This window comes from Saprolegnia parasitica (genome assembly GCF_000151545.1).
Source record: "Saprolegnia parasitica CBS 223.65 unplaced genomic scaffold supercont2.2, whole genome shotgun sequence".
NCBI classification, from domain to species: domain Eukaryota; phylum Oomycota; class Saprolegniomycetes; order Saprolegniales; family Saprolegniaceae; genus Saprolegnia; species Saprolegnia parasitica.
Window position 1 is genome coordinate 288247 of NW_012156396.1, and position 15701 is coordinate 303947.

The window sequence follows — 15701 nt, forward strand, 5'->3', positions numbered from 1 at the left end:
CGGCCAATCATCGACGCGCGTGGCCTTTCAGCGGCCAATCGCAACGACGAGCCGAAACGACTGCTAAGATTAGCGCGCGCCACCTTGTCATGGCGGCCGACTACGACCCGCACACGAAGCAATGGATGCGCGAGGTACACGCATCTCTGCCTGCAACCGCAATAATGACGAAGCGGCGGCGTAGGCCATGATGAGCCGCGACATCATTGGCGACCTCGAAGTCGTCAACGCCAAGCTTCGCGCCGACCTCGATCGCAAAGTAAAGTCGCTTGCACCGAGACCGAGACCGACGCGAGAGATGTCTACTAGACCTTCCAACTCGACCTTATGGACGCATGCGTCTCTCAGATCGGAGAAGCTCCAGAGCGCGATCGACGCGCGGCTGCATCCGCCAAAGGACACGTACCGCATCTCACCGCTGACGGTGTCGCCGCGCAAGAAAGATGGCCGCAGCGACGAGCTCGTTTTTGGCGGCGGAAGCAACAAGTTGCACTACCACAATAAGATCTCAAAGCCTGATGACGCGTAGATTCGCCCATGGCAGCGAAGCGCTGCAACACATGATCGAAGCCCACACGCCTCGCAAGTACACATATCACATTGCCGTAGCCAACGCGTTCACTTTCATTATTCGTGTAGAGGCCACCCCATCTCACAGCCGTACGCGCCACCCCGTGAGCCCATCAGTCCGCGCAAGATCAAGCATGACGCGCAGCTATTTGGGAGCGCGTCACCAGAAAACAAGTGCGCCTGCCTGGAAAATGCGCCGTGTCACTCCTTGTGTGCAATAGGTTTGCCTTTGGAAGTCCTCGGCACAACGACTACGTCGAGCACCACCACGCTGTTCGGTGCGTTGGTTTGTGCAAATGACAATGGGAGTCCTCACCACGGGCTAGGACCAACGAGATCACAGAGTGCTCGAAACACGAACAAGGCTATGTGTGCGGCTCGGACGTATACCAGAAGACTGCTGCGTACGACAGCAGCTACTTGGGCCAAGTGAGCGCTCGATGGATGGCATGCGGTGGAATGGACACCTTGCGGTAGACGGCACGGACCGAGTTTGCACGCAGCTGGATCTTTGAGCGCGAAGAGGCTGCGCTGCGGCAATCCAAAGACATTTTTGGCAACGAAAAGAAGAAGCAGTCAGGACGGTGCGCGCAGCATGTCTGCAGATGGGTGATGATGACGCCAGCTAGGCCAGCACATACGCACGACTGCATTGACCAGCTCGTGCAGGCAACGGACCGGCGAAGTCCACGCCGGAGTGGCAACAATCCACACTAGTAATCTAATGTACAGCGAGTCTCTCCCATTCTGTCTCTCGCCAACGATCCGCGCCATTTGACCATCATTTGTCGCGCGCCTCTCAAAGATCTCGCACTTAATAGAGCCGTCGCCGAAAAGCGTACTTGAGCGGGTCGCGGACGGTGGTTGGTGGAAACAGAATCGCATTGGACAGGCTCGGGCGCGATGGACCTGCCGCCGACGTACGTAGCGGACCTCTACCGCCACGTGCTCCTGGGCGTGAAGGCGTCGAATGCGATTCCGAGCGGCGAAGATGAGTTTCATTTTCAGTACAAGTTCAACGAGGCCTTCCGCGGCCAAGCCGACGCACTCGGCGAGCGCGTCACGACGCTTCTGCAGCAGCTGCAGCACGTCAACAACAAGCTCAAGTCAGACAACGACGACAACGATGTCGCCGTGTTTGACCCGCTAGAAGAGAATGGCCCGCTCACCGACCTCGTCGACTCGCTCCTCGAAGATGCGTCCAAGCAGATCGAGCGCTTCCAGAAGGGCGAGGTGCAGGCAACGCCCGCGGCGGCGACACCCGCTGCGCCAACGGCGGCCGTCACGACCAATGCGGCGATCAACAAGCCGCAGGAGAAGTTTGCAGACAAGATTGACAACTCGGATGCGCCGTTCGTGAGCAAGTTGAAGACCAAGGTGCACGCCGCGACCGTGGCCACGGAACAGGACACGACAGGGTCGGACGAGCCGTACCACCCGTATCGATCCGAAATTGCATCGCTCACGTACCAGCCGTGGCAGCTCGCGCCGTCGACCGAGAAGCGCGAAATGATCTCGCTCGAGAAGGCGACGTACACGTGGGTCGACACGGAAGAGGCGCTCGCGGCGATGCTGGCGACGCTATCAACAGCCGACATCCTCGCGATCGACCTCGAGCACCACAGCTACCGCTCGTACCAAGGGTTTCTCTGTCTCATGCAGATCTCGACGTGGGACGCCGACTGGCTCGTGGACACGCTGGCGCTGCGCGCGCACCTCGAGGCGCTCAACACGATCTTTTGCGACCCGACGAAACTCAAGGTGCTCCACGGCGCCGACATGGACATTCTCTGGCTGCAGCGCGACTTTGGCGTGTACATTGTCAACATGTTTGACACGGGCCAGGCCGCGCGCTGCCTCCAGTACCCGCGCTTCTCGCTCAAGTACCTCCTCCAGACGCACTGCAATGTGACCGCCGACAAGCAGTACCAGCTCGCCGACTGGCGCGTGCGTCCGCTGGACGACCCGCTCGTCAAGTACGCCCGCGAAGACACGCGGTACCTCCTCTTCATTTACGAGAACCTCAAGCGCGAGCTCGTGTCGCACAAGAGCGGCGCGACCAATCTGCTGCACCAAGTGTACGCACAGTCGGCCGCCGTCGCGCTCTCCGTGTACGAGAAGCCCAAGGTGCCAACGTTTGACGAGCTCTTTGACATGGCGCTCAAGCTCAAGAGCACGGTGGGCCTCGAGACGATTTCGGACAACCAAGCGCACATCTTTGAGCAATTGTACCTCTGGCGCGACACCCTCGCACGCGCGCTCGACGAGTCGCCGGGCTACGTGTGCCCCAACGCGGTGCTTTTGAAGATCATGAAGGGTGTGCCGACAACGCCCGCCGCGCTCTTCCGCCTCTGCAACCCGGTGCCGCCGCTTCTCCGCAAGCACGCGCACGAGCTCACGTTGCTCATTGCGCGCGAAGCGTCGGCGCCCACTACCGCTGTGGCTCCGGTGGCACTTGCGAAGAAGAAGACGACAACGTTGCTCGTGCACGAAGAGAACGATCAGATTTACGGCTTTGCGGGCTGGAAGGTTCCCAAGCGCACGACGACGGCGGTCGTCGCCGAGGCGTCGTCGTCGCTGGCGCCAGCCTTCGACATGCAGTTGGAAGCGGACGGCCATGCCGCGCTCGAGAAGGTGCGGGCGGCCCTTGCGGCCACAGCGTTTGTCGTCGTCGACTTTATGGAGAAGACGCCCGCGCCTGTTGTTGCGGCACCGGCCCCCAAGGAGGAAGAGGAAGACGTGTACGTGGCGCCCAAGTCTCTCACGGAGAACTACCCGAAGCTCAAGAAGCGCAAGTTTGAGAGCAAGGCGACCAAGGACGCGGCCGCAGCGACGGCGGCGCTCAACCCTGTCGACGAAGCGGCACCGTTGAAGGCTTCAACTATGCAGCTGCGGCGGCGAGTGTCGAAGCCTCCAAGATGGACGTGGATGCGATGCTCAAGCAGCAGGAAGACGACAAGCGCAAGAAGCGGCGGGCAGGCTACAACCCGTTCGTTGGCGGCAAGGACGTGGTCAACCAAAAGCGCGGCTACAACGCGCCGCGAAGCTCGACCTTTCGGTAATCGTATGCATCTAAGACGCTGCGATAGATGATATAAGGATGATAACAACTATGTATGGTAAAATCAACCGCGGAAGGCAGTCGTCTGTTCTTGCTGCTACTTACTTGCTCTTGGTATCGTACCGACGGTCGTGACTACGCCGACGCCGCTTCGAGGAATGCTCGGGCGACGGCGACCGGCTGCGCTTTCGACGCCGGGGCTCGCGCGATCGGGACCGACGAAGCTCTCGGGAGCGTGACCGACGGACCTCTCGGGAGCGGGACCGACGACGCTGACGAGGCTCACGACTCCGAGATCGACCCCGACGCGCCTGGTCTCGGTCGTAGTTGCGTACGTCCAATGGATCCCGCAGCGCCATGAGCGCTCGGCGGCGACTACATAGCAGAAGAGAGAGATGGGGAAGGATGACGGGAATGAACGCTGCTGTCGTCGTACCTCTCTGCGTCGTGGTCGACGGGCGTTGCTGTCGTGGGCGCAATGTCACTTGCTGGTGCGGCAGCGAGATGCCAGCCGTCACGCTGCGCGAGGTCAGCCATTTGGTGGTCGAGCATTTCGCGCACAACCTAGCATCACGTCATGATGACGTGCATCCATTGAGGTAGAACGACCGCCGTACATCGTGGTAGCTTCGTTTTGTGTTCTTGGCGCGATACGACATGCGCCGGCGCTTGTTGGAAGGTGCTGCAGTGACGACTAGTACAGCCGGCTTGAAGGGAGGTCTGCATAGAATACTACAGTACCTGGGAGGGTGGGTACGCTGGGCTGCTTTGGCGGTGGCGCGACTTGCACGAGCGCTTGCAGCTGAAGCTCGTCCTGCGATCGTGCATCGTTCTAAGCGACAATGCATGAGTCGTGTTTTCTGGAAGCAATACCGCGTACGTAGACCATGCGGCGAGCGACTTCGACGGCCAAGTACTTCCAAAGCGCCAACACAAACGCCTAGCACGCCACAGAGATAGATGTATGCAGTGCTTTCTGTGCCCAATGACAGCGTACGCTGGTTTTTTCTTCGAGAAACTCGGTCAGCTCGGCGACCAGGATGTCGGGCTGGCAAAAGTCCGGGTGGTCAAGGAGACCGAGGACGTAGTCGGTGAGGTCTTCGTCCATCTCGTCCGCCGACAAGTGTCTACGAGCAGGTGTATCGTCGAGAGATCCTGAAACCTCATGGACGTACGTGCGAAAGTAGCCGTGCACCCAGCGCTTCGTATCGGCCACGAAGGCGCTCGTGTCCAAGCGCTGGAAGGCGCGGGGAATGGCCGTCCATGCCTGCGCCGAAGAGAAAAAGTCGACAGCGTTCGCAGCCATCGCAAGCACCGCCGTCGGAATATCGCTGGCCTCGCGTCCAGAGCGCTCGACGAGCGAGTGGACCTCGTCGTCCACGGTCGTCGTCGAGACGTCCGTGACCCCGTCGTCGTCAAAGTATGCATTGTCCATGTGCAGAAAATGGGGCGTCGTGCTAGCGGCCGCGGGGACAAAGGCCGCGGGCTCTCGAATATGGCTCTGGGTGGTCTCGCCCGAAGCTGGCTTCGTCGCGCGAATGTTCTCGACATGGGGCATCTTCTCGTAGAAGAACTATGGTCGTCCATGGAGCCATCATCTTCATTTGCATGGAGAGCTCGTACCTCGTGGGACGTGTGGTGCTCGTCGTCAATGCCATGGCAGCGCTTCTATACATGCGTGAGCTGCCTTTGAGGTCATGGCGAAGCTGTACCAAGTGGCGGCCAAGGGCTCCTGGCGGTACGCGGTGCTCGGGGATGCACTTGCAGCTCACGTCGTCCAGAGTAGGGTACAGAGAGAGCTCTGTCTCCTTGAGGAAGGCCATCATGCGAGCTTCCATGGCCTCGAGCTCCATCTGCATCGACCGGTTGGCCGCCAGCCGGTCCGCAAGCGCGGCCTCAAGCACGGCCGCCATCGCGATCGAAAATGATTCAAATGGCGCCCCCTGATTGGTTGAAAATATCTTGCAGGCTTCCTGTCAGAATGCATATGCAATAGTATTGTATTCATACAGGATATGATTTGCTGCAGAGGATCGAAGGTTCGCGAACCGAGGTCCATCGCGGGCCGCTGCGCGTCGGTTTATAAATCCTGCAGCGGATTTCGCAGCGCCGCAGCAGCAAAAACGTGGAAAATGACTTCGCACGTGCATGTCTTGGTGCATACGACCCCGTCGCCAATGGATAAAGCACCCAAGCCATGGGCCCACAAGAATTCTCTTCGCCGATGCCAATTGACTGCAATGCCTTCATTTGATTCGTCAAAACCGGACCTTGGTTGGCTTGTGATTGGCCAAAATGGCACGCATCACTGCAGCCCTGCCCCACCGTCCGGGGCAACCGCCCGGTGCATAGACGCGGATCGGGGTAGAAATGGCGCATGGCCCATACATTAGCCGGGATACCCCGGGGCATCCCCGAATCCCCCTCCTCTGGCGGCAATGGCGTTTGAAGCCACGATATAGCCAATCAGAGCGTGTGGTGTCGCCGTGCGCTGCGCAGATTGGCTGCTGCGTGGTTTTACGCCCGTGACGTCGCTGCGTCGGCGTACCTTGGAGATTCGCCATGACCGCAGCTTGGTCTTCATTTCCGCTTTTGCTCGCTCTAGCCAACACTACTACCATGGGTCTCCTCGATATTGTCAAGCCCGGCGTCCTCACCGGCGACGACGTCATGGCCGTCTACACGTACGCCAAGAAGCACGGCTTCGCCATCCCTGCCGTCAACTGCACGAGCTCGAGCACGATCAACGCCGTGCTCCAGGCTGCCCGCGACAACGGCTCGCCGGTCGTGATTCAGTTCTCGAACGGTGGTGCTGCCTTCTACGCTGGTAAGGGCATCTCCAACAAGGGTGAGGCTGCCTCGATCGCCGGTGCCGTCGCCGGTGCCCACCACGTCCGCCTCATGGCCAAGCACTACGGCGTGCCGGTCATCCTCCACTCGGACCACTGCGCCAAGAAGCTCCTTCCGTGGTTCGATGGCATGCTCGCCGCCGACGAAGAGTACTTTGCCATCCACGGCGAGCCGCTCTTCTCGTCGCACATGCTCGACTTGTCGGAGGAGCCCCTTGAAGAGAACGTCCAGATCTCGAAGGAGTACTTCAAGCGCATGGCCAAGATGAACCTCGTGCTCGAAATCGAGCTCGGCATCACGGGCGGCGAAGAGGATGGCGTCGACAACTCGGACGTCGACAACGCTTCGCTCTACTCGCAGCCCTCGGACATCATGTACGCCTACGAAGAGCTCTCGCAGGTCTCGCACCGCTTCACGATCGCCGCTGCCTTCGGCAACGTGCACGGTGTCTACAAGCCCGGTAACGTCAAGCTCCACCCCGAGCTCCTCCAGGGCTTCCAGGAGCACGTCGCTGCCAAGCTCAACAACGGCACGGACAAGCCCGTCTACTTCGTCTTCCACGGCGGTTCGGGCTCGACGGAAGAAGAGATCACGACGGCTGTCGGCGCCGGCGTTGTCAAGATGAACATTGACACGGATACGCAGTGGGCGTACTGGAACGGTCTCCGCCAGTTCTACCTCTCGAAGGAAGGCTACCTCCAGGGCCAGATCGGCAACCCGGATGGCGAGGACAAGCCCAACAAGAAGTACTACGACCCGCGCGTCTGGGTCCGCAAGGCTGAGGAAGAGATGATTGTCCGCGTGAAGGAGGCCTACAGCAACCTCCGCAACGTCAACGTCTTGTAAACCGCTTTGCGCAATCTAGTCGATTTGATTTAGTTTTTCCGACTCTCCTCGTTAGTCAGTGTGCGGCCCCTGGTGGCTTCCTCGGTGACCAGACGTTGTGGCTCTACGATCTTGGCCCGCCAGCTGCTGTCACTGGATTTTCCAGTCGTGGGACAAATCCATTGGGTTTTTCCATTTGTCCCCAATTGTGGTTTAGTTAGTCGAACAAGATATGGCCGAGTTTGGCGAAGGGACACATATCGAAAGACTGCTACCATGCTCGAGATGAACAAGGAGTCGCTGCGCAAGATCTGCAAGGACCTCGACCTGTACTCGACGCCAAGCATCAACGATCGGCTCTACCTCCACTACAAGGTGCGCCTACTGCATCGGTGGCAGCTGGCTAATGCGGCGCAGGGCTTTCGCCGCATCGAGAACCTCCAAGAGTACACGGAGCTCAAGGTCCTTTGGCTCGAGGGCAATGGCTTTAGCAAGATCGAGGGCCTCGAGAACCAAACGAAGCTTCGTTCGCTCTTCCTGCACGAAAATCTGCTCGAGAAGATCGAAGGCCTCGGTAGCCAGGTACAGGAATGAATGAGACCGTATCTGCCATCCCGCTGCTGTAGACGCTCCTCGACACGCTCAACTTGACGCAAAATCACATTTCAAAGATCGAGAACCTGAGTCACATGCAAGCACTCACGGTACCGATCACGAGGGTAATGACAGTGGACGTCGCTGCTGTAGAACTTGTCGATGAAGGGCAACTACCTTCGAACCGCAGACGACATTCGCCATGTGCTCGAGCTCCCGACGCTAGCCGTGCTCGACATTCAGAGCAACCGCATCGCAGACGTCGACGTCGTGGACATCCTTGCGGCCATGCCCAACCTCCGCGTCTTGTACCTTCAAGTACATCACATGTCTTGAGGCTTGTCCGAGACGACGCGCATATGTAGGGCAATGACGTCGTGAAGCACATCAAGCACTACCGCAAGACGATCATCTCGCGCTGCAAGGAGCTCCGGTACCTCGATGACCGACCCGTCTTTGACGAGGAGCGCCGCCGCGTCACGGTATCGTCTATATGGACTGTAATGAGCGACGTCATGAGGTTGCAGGCGTGGGGGCGCGTCATGGAGGAGACGAACGGCGATGTGGATGCCGCCCTCGAGGCCGAGCGCGCCGAGCTGGCACTCATTCGCCAAGAAAAGAAGGACAAGGACGAAGCCAACTTTCGGTACTTTGAAGACATGATGCGCGCAGGCAAGGCGGAGCGCGAGCGTCGAGAGCGCGAACTTCACGACAACCAGCGCGAGGCCGAAGTGCGTGCTGCACCCTTTGCTCTGGATGCACACGCCACGTACGCCATAGATGAGTCCGTACAGCGGCGAAAAGATCATCCACGTCGAAGACTGCGCTATGGTGCGCCAAGCCCGCGAACGCCGGTGGGCCGACGTCGTCAACGACGAGGCGCCAAGCACGCCGATCTTTGTGGACGCAGACCGCCTCAAGCTGCTGCATGACTGCGCCAGTGTCGGCACGGGCGCCGTCACCCAAGCCGATGCGTTCGTGGCCGAGAATTTTAAGGAGAAAGCGCAGGCCAAGATCGCAGCATTCCAAACGATGGAGGGGCCAAAGGGGCACTTTTCGTCGCTCCTCGCGTCTGCGCAAGCTGACATGGCAGCCACACCGACGCCCACACTCTCTTCAAAGGCGCACACGGACCTCTGCGAGCTCGACTGATCAAGATCGACTTGGTAGCCTACACTGTACGTGTTCATAAAGCAACGTCCTTGACCGGACTTGTCGACGCGGCACGTTGGAGCTGGTGGAACGATGTGGTCTCGAACACGACGCCTTGTGTCCTCGTCGCCGACTACATCAATATCCCATAGTCTGGCACGACCACGGAATGTTCTCAACCCGGCAACACCACGTCGAACCGGTCGCATAAACGTTTGTGCTTCGCAATGCAACGCACGGCTCTCGATGATTGTGAGGAGATGTCTTCGCATGCGCTGGCTATACTCGCTTTATGTGTTGAGAATTAGCTCGGCGGCCCCGACGCGCGTGCTGGCCACGCGCCGCACGTCTTGCAAAAGTACTGTTCAGGGCGCTCGAGTTGGAAGCCGCACTGAATGCAAGGGTCCGAGTCAAAGCGCTTCACCGCACACGTCCAGCGACCGGGCGAAGCACCTCGGTGGGCTTGCGCGGTGCTGGGTGCCAGTCGTGGCTCGACGGAGCTCGGACCTTTTTCATAAAAGATGCGCTTGAAGATCGTGTAGTAGTGCAAATGCTCGGGGTCTCGGAGCACGATGCCATCGTCCAGAAACACAGCGCGCTTCTTGACCTCAAAGCGATCTGGGTCGCATCTCTCTTTGAAGAGCGCTGCAAGAGGCGTCGTGCCCGAGCCTACGCGTGGTCCTCGCACATTCTCGAACTATCCTCGGACTCATACCTGTTTCCAGCGGCACCTTGGTGCGCCAACACGAGTGTGCTTCCGGGAACGCTTGCCGCAAGATGAGCTTGCCATGGACGAGCGCGCCATCACGGACGTCGGGCCCAACCAAGTCGTCTTTTCGCACGTAAGCGCAAAGGCAATCACGTCGGGATGGACAAAGGGCTGGTGCACGGTCATGCCGAGCGCCGCGCCGATCGCTGTGCTGCAAAACTGCATGTGCGCCGATGCGCGCTGGATCCACGCGAGAAGTTTCTCTTCTGGCTGCGACGTAAGAAACGAGTAGCCAGCAAAGAGCTCGTCGGCCGCGTCGCCCGTGACGATCGACGTGATGCCAATGGCCTTGGCATGCTGCAGCGCCTTCGTGATGGCGACACCACCACGCAGATCCATGGGGTCGAACGTCTCCAAGATCCGGATTGTGAGCGCCAGAGCGCCGTTGGGATCGTCATGCATAAGGTCCATGGGGTCGGGATAGCTTAAAACGTGGTGCGTCAACCCATGCGCGGACGCAATCGCTGTCGCGTAGGCGAGGTCGTGCTCCGGTTGATCCGTCGGGCCGCAGGACACTGTGATGGCGTCCGTAAAGCGGTGGCCAGAGGTAGCATCCACGATGATCGATGTATCCAGGCCCCCAGAGAGAAGAACAGCCGTCGTCGCCGACGGGATCGCGCCAATGGACCGCAAGAGCACCGCGCGGGCCTCGGCGATCTTGGCCCCTGATGTCATCCGGAAGAATGCTACATGCCGGATACGGTGAACGAGCCGAGGGCATCGAAGACGGTAGCGCTGGCGGACGTCAGCAGCAACATCGTAGACAAGACTTGCACCTTCATGGGATCTACGACGTGCTTTCGACGGGCTCCTCTGCGACTGTGCCAATGCGCGCAATCCGAGTCGACCTGATCGCGGCGACGAGGCGAAGGACTGCGCCGCCGTGTCTTTGGCCCTCGCACAGAAGACATGCAATGCAGTAATTGGCTGCGTACTGCGCACTGCAGCAAGCGTAACTGCGCGCGGTAGCTGGTGCTCGAATTGAGGAGCTCGGTCGGCGGTCGGGCCCATCTCGGGGTAGCTCCCGGACGATGTCGAGGGATCTTTTTCGATAAACCGGATACGGAGCGCGCCAATCACACGCAGGGAGCAAGATCAGCTTGGTATTTGTATGGCCGTGTGTCGCATCCGGATACTGGGCACCGCGGCCGGCTTTGGCCATTTTGACTTCGCCAGCACAAGAACAAGCCGAAGAAGCATGGTCATCAACTCGCCGTACCACTCGTCGATGGGCAAGGAGATCGAGAAGGCCTGCAAGATCCTCGATGCGTTCTTCGACCCGAAGGTCGACGCGGACAAGGCCATTCCGTTCGAGCTCATCCAGAACGCGGCGGGTATTGCGTTCCTTACCGTCATCAAGGCCGGCATGATCTGGACTGGCAAGGTTGGCACTGGTGTCGTGCTCTCGCGCCTCGACGATGGCACGTGGAGCCCGCCGTCTGGCATTGGCACAGCCGGTGTTGGCTTTGGTGCGGAAATCGGAGGCGAAATCATCGATTTTATGATCATCCTCGGCTCGCCCAGCGCCGTGCAGTCGTTCAAGAAGGGCACGCAGGTACCGTGACTGCCGCTGCAACCGCAACTTATCAATGTGATGTAGCTTTCGGTGGGCGCAGGCCTGGAGCTTGCCGTCGGTCCCGTCGGCCGTGCTGGTGGCGCCAACGTCAACGCTGGCGGCAGCGGCCTCAGCAGCAACTATACGTACAGTCACGCAAAGGGTCTCTTTGCCGGCGTTGGCCTCCACGGCTCGACCATCATGGTTCGCGGCGAAATGAACAACGAGTTTTACGGCAAGGAGGTGTCACCGATGCAGATTCTGAGCGGTCACGTCGCGCCGCCGCCGGGGTCGTGCGATCGCCTTTACGAGACGCTTCAGCGCGCGTGCATTGGCGACATGGGCTCCTCCGGTCGTGCAGGTCTCTCCGAGGTACGAGACGCATCCTACGCATTGCATGTACTCACAGACAATGATGGATGTAGCCGATGCAAGCCATTCCACCGTCGGCCTATGGGCGCAGCAGCATGACGGACTACAGCGACCAGCGCCGGTCGTTTAACAGCAGCAGCGGCTCGTCGTCGTCGACCTCGTACAACCCGCCGTCGTCACGCACCACCGCGCCGTCCAACTATGACCCAATGGCGCGCAACTCGATCTTGGGCTCAAGCGCCGAGAGCGAAGTGTCGAAAGAAACGGACCCGCGCCTGCGTCGGTACAGCAGCTACAAGAACGAGAAGGACCTGTACGCCCAATTCGCCAAGAAGGCGCCGACGCACACGAGTCAGCCGTCGGCGTACGCGCCGGCACAAACCAACGCGGGGTATTACGCCCAACCGGCCGCGGCCGCAGCGCCCACGGGCTACTATGCACAGCCAGCGGCCTCGAGCTATGCACAGCCGACGGCCCCGAGCTACGCTCAACCGACGACGGGCTATGCTGCACCGGCTACATCGTCGCGGGCGGCGCCCTCGATGCCTCCGGCCGCGGAAGGTGCCGAGACCAAGCAAGTCTTTGGCGAAGTGATTCAGTTTATGACGACGCGCGTGCCGCACGCCGACCTCTCGATGTTCAAGGACAACTGCCGCCGATTTGGGCAGGACCAAATGTCGATTGACGCGTTCTTCTTTTACCTCAACTCGATCTGCACGTCGAGCTTGCTCAAGGAGCTCATGCCCAAGCTCGTGCGGTTGCTGCCGACGCCCGAGAAGCGCGTCGCCATGTGGGTACGTCGTCCGACACCGAGTCCAATCTCTCAGAACTTATTTCCGATGGCCTTAGGATCTGTACGTCAAACACGTCTACTAGTCGGTTTGGCACCCTCCCTAATAATACAAACTTGTCCCAACTGCATGACGTGTGCTGTTGAAAGGTCCACATGGGATCGACGTGTGGAAGCTTGTCCTGGAGCAGGCGTCTCGGGTCGATTCATTTCACTTCCGGTGAGGTAGTCGTTTCGTCACTTTTCGGTGAAGCGTCGCGATGATCTTGACGCAAGAGGAAATCGATGCGTGCCGCGAGTCGTTCGTGCACTTTGACAGAGACGGGTCCGGTACGATCGACAAGTATGAGCTCGCCAAGGTGCTCGAGGCCATGGGCCAGCGACCCACGGAGGAGGAGCTCTTCCAGATGATCTCCGAGGTCGACGAGGCGTCGCGATGATCTTGACGCAAGAGGAAATCGATGCGTGCCGCGAGTCGTTCGTGCACTTTGACAGAGACGGGTCCGGTACGATCGACAAGTATGAGCTCGCCAAGGTGCTCGAGGCCATGGGCCAGCGACCCACGGAGGAGGAGCTCTTCCAGATGATCTCCGAGGTCGACGAGGACCACAGCGGCGAGATCGAGTTCTCCGAGTTCCTCCAAGTCATTGAGCAGCAAAAGCTCCGCGCACTCGAGTACGACGACGAGAGCGACTTTGTCGACGCGTTCGTGGCCTGCGGCGGCGGTCCCGACAAGCAAGGCCACGTCGAACGCCGCGTGCTCGTCCAGCTCATCAAGAAGGACTTTGGTCTGCCCATTGACATTGACAAGATGCTCGATGAGCTCGACACGGACGGGTCGGGCGAGATCGAGTACGACGAGTTCAAGGCGCTCCTCTCGCAGTGAGACCGGTCTGGCTGGTATCAACAGCGAAAGAATAGAAATGCGGATATAAGATTGACAAGATTTACTTGCGGGGCGGCGCAATGTTCTGCGGCAACGCCTTACCGTAGCCGGACCGGAACGTCGTGCCCTGCGCACCTTCGTCGACGGGCGTCTTGGTGGAGGGCTTGGCCCATTCGAGCTTGAGAATCAAGTGATCGTAACCGTAGCCCTGGAGCTTGTCCATCGCCTTCTGGGCGTCCTCGCGGTACACGTACGACACGAACGCAAACCCTCGCGACTGGAACGTCTCGCGGTCCTTGGCCAAGTACACGCGCTCGAGCGGACCGAAGACGCGGAAAAGGTCCTTCAGATCGTCTTCGCGCGTCTCGGGCGAAATGTTGGTGACACGGAGCGTCGCGCTGTCCTTGTCGGCGACCGGCGCACGGACGTCGTCCGAGGGAGCGGACGCGCCACGCATCGACGGCGGCACGTACTTGCCACCGGCGGCGTGGGCAAAGCTGAGCGCACGCGTCGGGGCCGCAGCAGGCGCGGCCGGCGCAGACGTCTCATCGTCGTCGCGGGGCATGTCCGACATGTCGGTCATCGGCGCCGCCGAGTCCTTGTACGGGCACTTGAGCGTCCAATGGTCGCCGACCATACCGCAATGACGGCACACGACGATCGACTGCTTGCTGACGCCCGAAAAGATGCTTTCCTTCTCCTTCTCCTCGCCGGGAAGCACCTGGTCCGCGCTCGGGTCTTCCATAAAGATCTACGAGAGAAAGCCCATAAGAACTCATAGTCTGGCACCGTCGCCATGCTTACCGCTTACGGCACACGACGATCGACTGCTTGCTGACGCCCGAAAAGATGCTTTCCTTCTCCTTCTCCTCGCCGGGAAGCACCTGGTCCGCGCTCGGGTCTTCCATAAAGATCTACGAGAGAAAGCCCATAAGAACTCATAGTCTGGCACCGTCGCCATGCTTACCGCTTCCGGGGGCGTGTACGTCACGTTGTTGTTGCTGCCTTCCTGGAGAGCCTCGCCAAACTTGCTCATCGACTAGCGCATGATGCTCGTGAGCGAGGCGATTGGCAAAGGACGACGTACCTGGCGGTCGAGCACACGCTTGCTCACGCGCGTCGTCTCGTGGACCTTCTTGATCGTGGTCGTGACCTTGACCTTGTTCTTGTTGTCGTCGAACTTCCACGCCACGATCGTCTTGACGCCATCGACCTCGGTCTCCGTGCGCGGCGGCAGCACGTCGTCGTCGTCGCCCCAGCGCTGCTGTCCAAACACCATTTTTCCTGAGTTGCGCTACTTGACTGGTGCCAGCCGAGTATGATTTCCGGATACAGCGCCGCCAAAACGGGTCGTTTGTCCGGATACGAGGTGCAGTCTCTCGCACAATAATAGTGTGCAAGAGTGAACGCGACCACACTATTATTTGATAGAGATGGAAGACGAGGTATTACGGTGCTCGAGCGTCCTCTGCACCGACAAGGGCGTCCAAGCTACACTTTATGCCTGTAAAGTTGCTGGATGTGTGTTCGAGCTGCAAACGGCAAACGATGCGTAGATGGGATGCACGGTCTCCAGCGTCATGAATAGTACTAGTACACTATATTCGTTGTAATCGAAAATTGACAGTGAGTGACCGGCGTGACGTTGACACCATTTGAGGTAGAAAGCAAACGGACATCGGCACTCAATAGTGTAATACACACCATTTAATCCCAATGTGCAAGAAGTACCCAATGGTGTTAGTCACACTACTTTATTGATGGTTGGACTTTATGGTGTGCGTTTGAGATCCGGATGGCAAAGTGCTTATCCGAACGCGGTTTGCCATGACAAGCATCCGGAAAAAACCTTCTACAGGTACCGTGCTATCCGGAATGGATTTCTCGTTGGCACACAGCACAGATTTCTGGTCCTCCTTGTCTTTGTTGTACAGTGTAGCACACTGATTCCGTGCTGGATACTGCCGCAGGATGCATGAAGGAGCCACTGATCGATAGATGGTAGATGTGTACCGATGGAGGCAAGCCGACAGCTCGATCGTTGCGCAAAAGCAGGTGCAGCTACCTACTAGAGAGGAGCGGACTCACGCGTCCTTGAGGCATACACCCATCGCACAATCTATCCTTTCGCAGCTCCAAGCAAACTCTGAAGCAGCGATGACGATGCGAGGCTTCTGCAGTAAATTGATTGTGCAACATCGTGCCAACATGTCGCGGTCTTGCTTGCCGTCGGCGCAGTGGGTCCGCGGTCACCCAAGAGCGGCCATAAGAGCGGCT

General features: G+C 59.2%; 9 protein-coding genes across 9 annotated transcripts; 6 read left to right on the forward strand and 3 right to left on the reverse strand.

The window, feature by feature from the left end:
- Nucleotides 1-89: 89 nt before the first annotated feature.
- Nucleotides 90-529, forward strand: SPRG_00641 (hypothetical protein; the record flags this gene model as incomplete). The annotated part of the gene is made up of 3 exons (XM_012338865.1): nt 90-134; nt 185-259; nt 359-529. 3 exons carry the CDS (start codon nt 90-92, stop codon nt 527-529), a joined length of 291 nt encoding a protein of 96 aa, XP_012194255.1.
- A 944-nt stretch (nt 530-1473) lies between these two features.
- Nucleotides 1474-3632, forward strand: SPRG_00642 (hypothetical protein; the record flags this gene model as incomplete). The annotated part of the gene is made up of 2 exons (XM_012338866.1): nt 1474-3437; nt 3473-3632. 2 exons carry the CDS (start codon nt 1474-1476, stop codon nt 3630-3632), a joined length of 2124 nt encoding a protein of 707 aa, XP_012194256.1.
- A 134-nt stretch (nt 3633-3766) lies between these two features.
- SPRG_00643 (hypothetical protein) lies at nt 3767-5544 on the reverse strand (the record flags this gene model as incomplete). The annotated part of the gene is made up of 10 exons (XM_012338867.1): nt 3767-3903; nt 3939-4006; nt 4068-4195; nt 4249-4325; nt 4373-4463; nt 4512-4571; nt 4629-4758; nt 4807-5204; nt 5255-5299; nt 5344-5544. 10 exons carry the CDS (start codon nt 5542-5544, stop codon nt 3767-3769), a joined length of 1335 nt encoding a protein of 444 aa, XP_012194257.1.
- A 673-nt stretch (nt 5545-6217) lies between these two features.
- SPRG_00644 (fructose-bisphosphate aldolase) lies at nt 6218-7414 on the forward strand. The gene has a single exon (XM_012338868.1). The coding sequence runs from the start codon at nt 6251-6253 to the stop codon at nt 7325-7327; it is 1077 nt and encodes a 358-aa protein (XP_012194258.1). The 5' UTR covers nt 6218-6250; the 3' UTR covers nt 7328-7414.
- A 123-nt stretch (nt 7415-7537) lies between these two features.
- On the forward strand, nt 7538-9113 carry SPRG_00645 (hypothetical protein). The gene is made up of 7 exons (XM_012338869.1): nt 7538-7681; nt 7724-7888; nt 7933-8010; nt 8054-8218; nt 8266-8382; nt 8428-8631; nt 8681-9113. The coding sequence occupies exons 1-7, from the start codon at nt 7583-7585 to the stop codon at nt 9050-9052; spliced, it is 1200 nt and encodes a 399-aa protein (XP_012194259.1). The 5' UTR covers nt 7538-7582; the 3' UTR covers nt 9053-9113.
- Nucleotides 9114-9356: 243 nt separating this feature from the next.
- SPRG_00646 (hypothetical protein) lies at nt 9357-10496 on the reverse strand (the record flags this gene model as incomplete). The annotated part of the gene is made up of 3 exons (XM_012338870.1): nt 9357-9721; nt 9768-9834; nt 9861-10496. 3 exons carry the CDS (start codon nt 10494-10496, stop codon nt 9357-9359), a joined length of 1068 nt encoding a protein of 355 aa, XP_012194260.1.
- Nucleotides 10497-10986: 490 nt separating this feature from the next.
- On the forward strand, nt 10987-12668 carry SPRG_00647 (hypothetical protein). Its single transcript, XM_012338871.1, has 4 exons — nt 10987-11376; nt 11422-11748; nt 11802-12542; nt 12598-12668. The coding sequence occupies exons 1-4, from the start codon at nt 11020-11022 to the stop codon at nt 12622-12624; spliced, it is 1452 nt and encodes a 483-aa protein (XP_012194261.1). The 5' UTR covers nt 10987-11019; the 3' UTR covers nt 12625-12668.
- Nucleotides 12669-12765: 97 nt separating this feature from the next.
- SPRG_00648 (hypothetical protein) lies at nt 12766-13500 on the forward strand. The gene is made up of 2 exons (XM_012338872.1): nt 12766-12897; nt 13074-13500. The coding sequence occupies exons 1-2, from the start codon at nt 12799-12801 to the stop codon at nt 13422-13424; spliced, it is 450 nt and encodes a 149-aa protein (XP_012194262.1). The 5' UTR covers nt 12766-12798; the 3' UTR covers nt 13425-13500.
- On the reverse strand, nt 13463-14718 carry SPRG_00649 (hypothetical protein). The gene is made up of 3 exons (XM_012338873.1): nt 14512-14718; nt 14392-14463; nt 13463-14175 (listed from the first exon to the last, which is right to left on the reverse strand). Exons 1-3 carry the CDS (start codon nt 14701-14703, stop codon nt 13486-13488), a joined length of 954 nt encoding a protein of 317 aa, XP_012194263.1. The 5' UTR covers nt 14704-14718; the 3' UTR covers nt 13463-13485.
- Nucleotides 14719-15701: the final 983 nt, after the last annotated feature.

Bases quoted from the DNA above. Each gene is read 5' to 3' on its own strand.
- SPRG_00647 (XM_012338871.1), top strand. From the start codon at position 11,020: ATGGTCATCAACTCGCCGTACCACTCGTCGATGGGCAAGGAGATCGAG. The intron at 11,749-11,801 runs GTACGAGACGCA...TGATGGATGTAG, and splicing joins GTCGTGCAGGTCTCTCCGAG to CCGATGCAAGCCATTCCACC. The intron at 12,543-12,597 runs GTACGTCGTCCG...CGATGGCCTTAG, and splicing joins AGAAGCGCGTCGCCATGTGG to GATCTGTACGTCAAACACGT.
- SPRG_00645 (XM_012338869.1), top strand. From the start codon at position 7,583: ATGCTCGAGATGAACAAGGAGTCGCTGCGCAAGATCTGCAAGGACCTC. The intron at 8,219-8,265 runs GTACATCACATG...GCGCATATGTAG, and splicing joins TCCGCGTCTTGTACCTTCAA to GGCAATGACGTCGTGAAGCA. The intron at 8,632-8,680 runs GTGCGTGCTGCA...CGTACGCCATAG, and splicing joins ACAACCAGCGCGAGGCCGAA to ATGAGTCCGTACAGCGGCGA.
- SPRG_00649 (XM_012338873.1), bottom strand. From the start codon at position 14,703: ATGGTGTTTGGACAGCAGCGCTGGGGCGACGACGACGACGTGCTGCCG. The intron at 14,464-14,511 runs GTACGTCGTCCT...ATCATGCGCTAG, and splicing joins AGCGTGTGCTCGACCGCCAG to TCGATGAGCAAGTTTGGCGA. The intron at 14,176-14,391 runs GTAAGCATGGCG...TTTCTCTCGTAG, and splicing joins CGTACACGCCCCCGGAAGCG to ATCTTTATGGAAGACCCGAG.
- SPRG_00644 (XM_012338868.1), top strand. From the start codon at position 6,251: ATGGGTCTCCTCGATATTGTCAAGCCCGGCGTCCTCACCGGCGACGAC.
- SPRG_00648 (XM_012338872.1), top strand. From the start codon at position 12,799: ATGATCTTGACGCAAGAGGAAATCGATGCGTGCCGCGAGTCGTTCGTG. The intron at 12,898-13,073 runs GTGCTCGAGGCC...GAGCTCGCCAAG, and splicing joins ACAAGTATGAGCTCGCCAAG to GTGCTCGAGGCCATGGGCCA.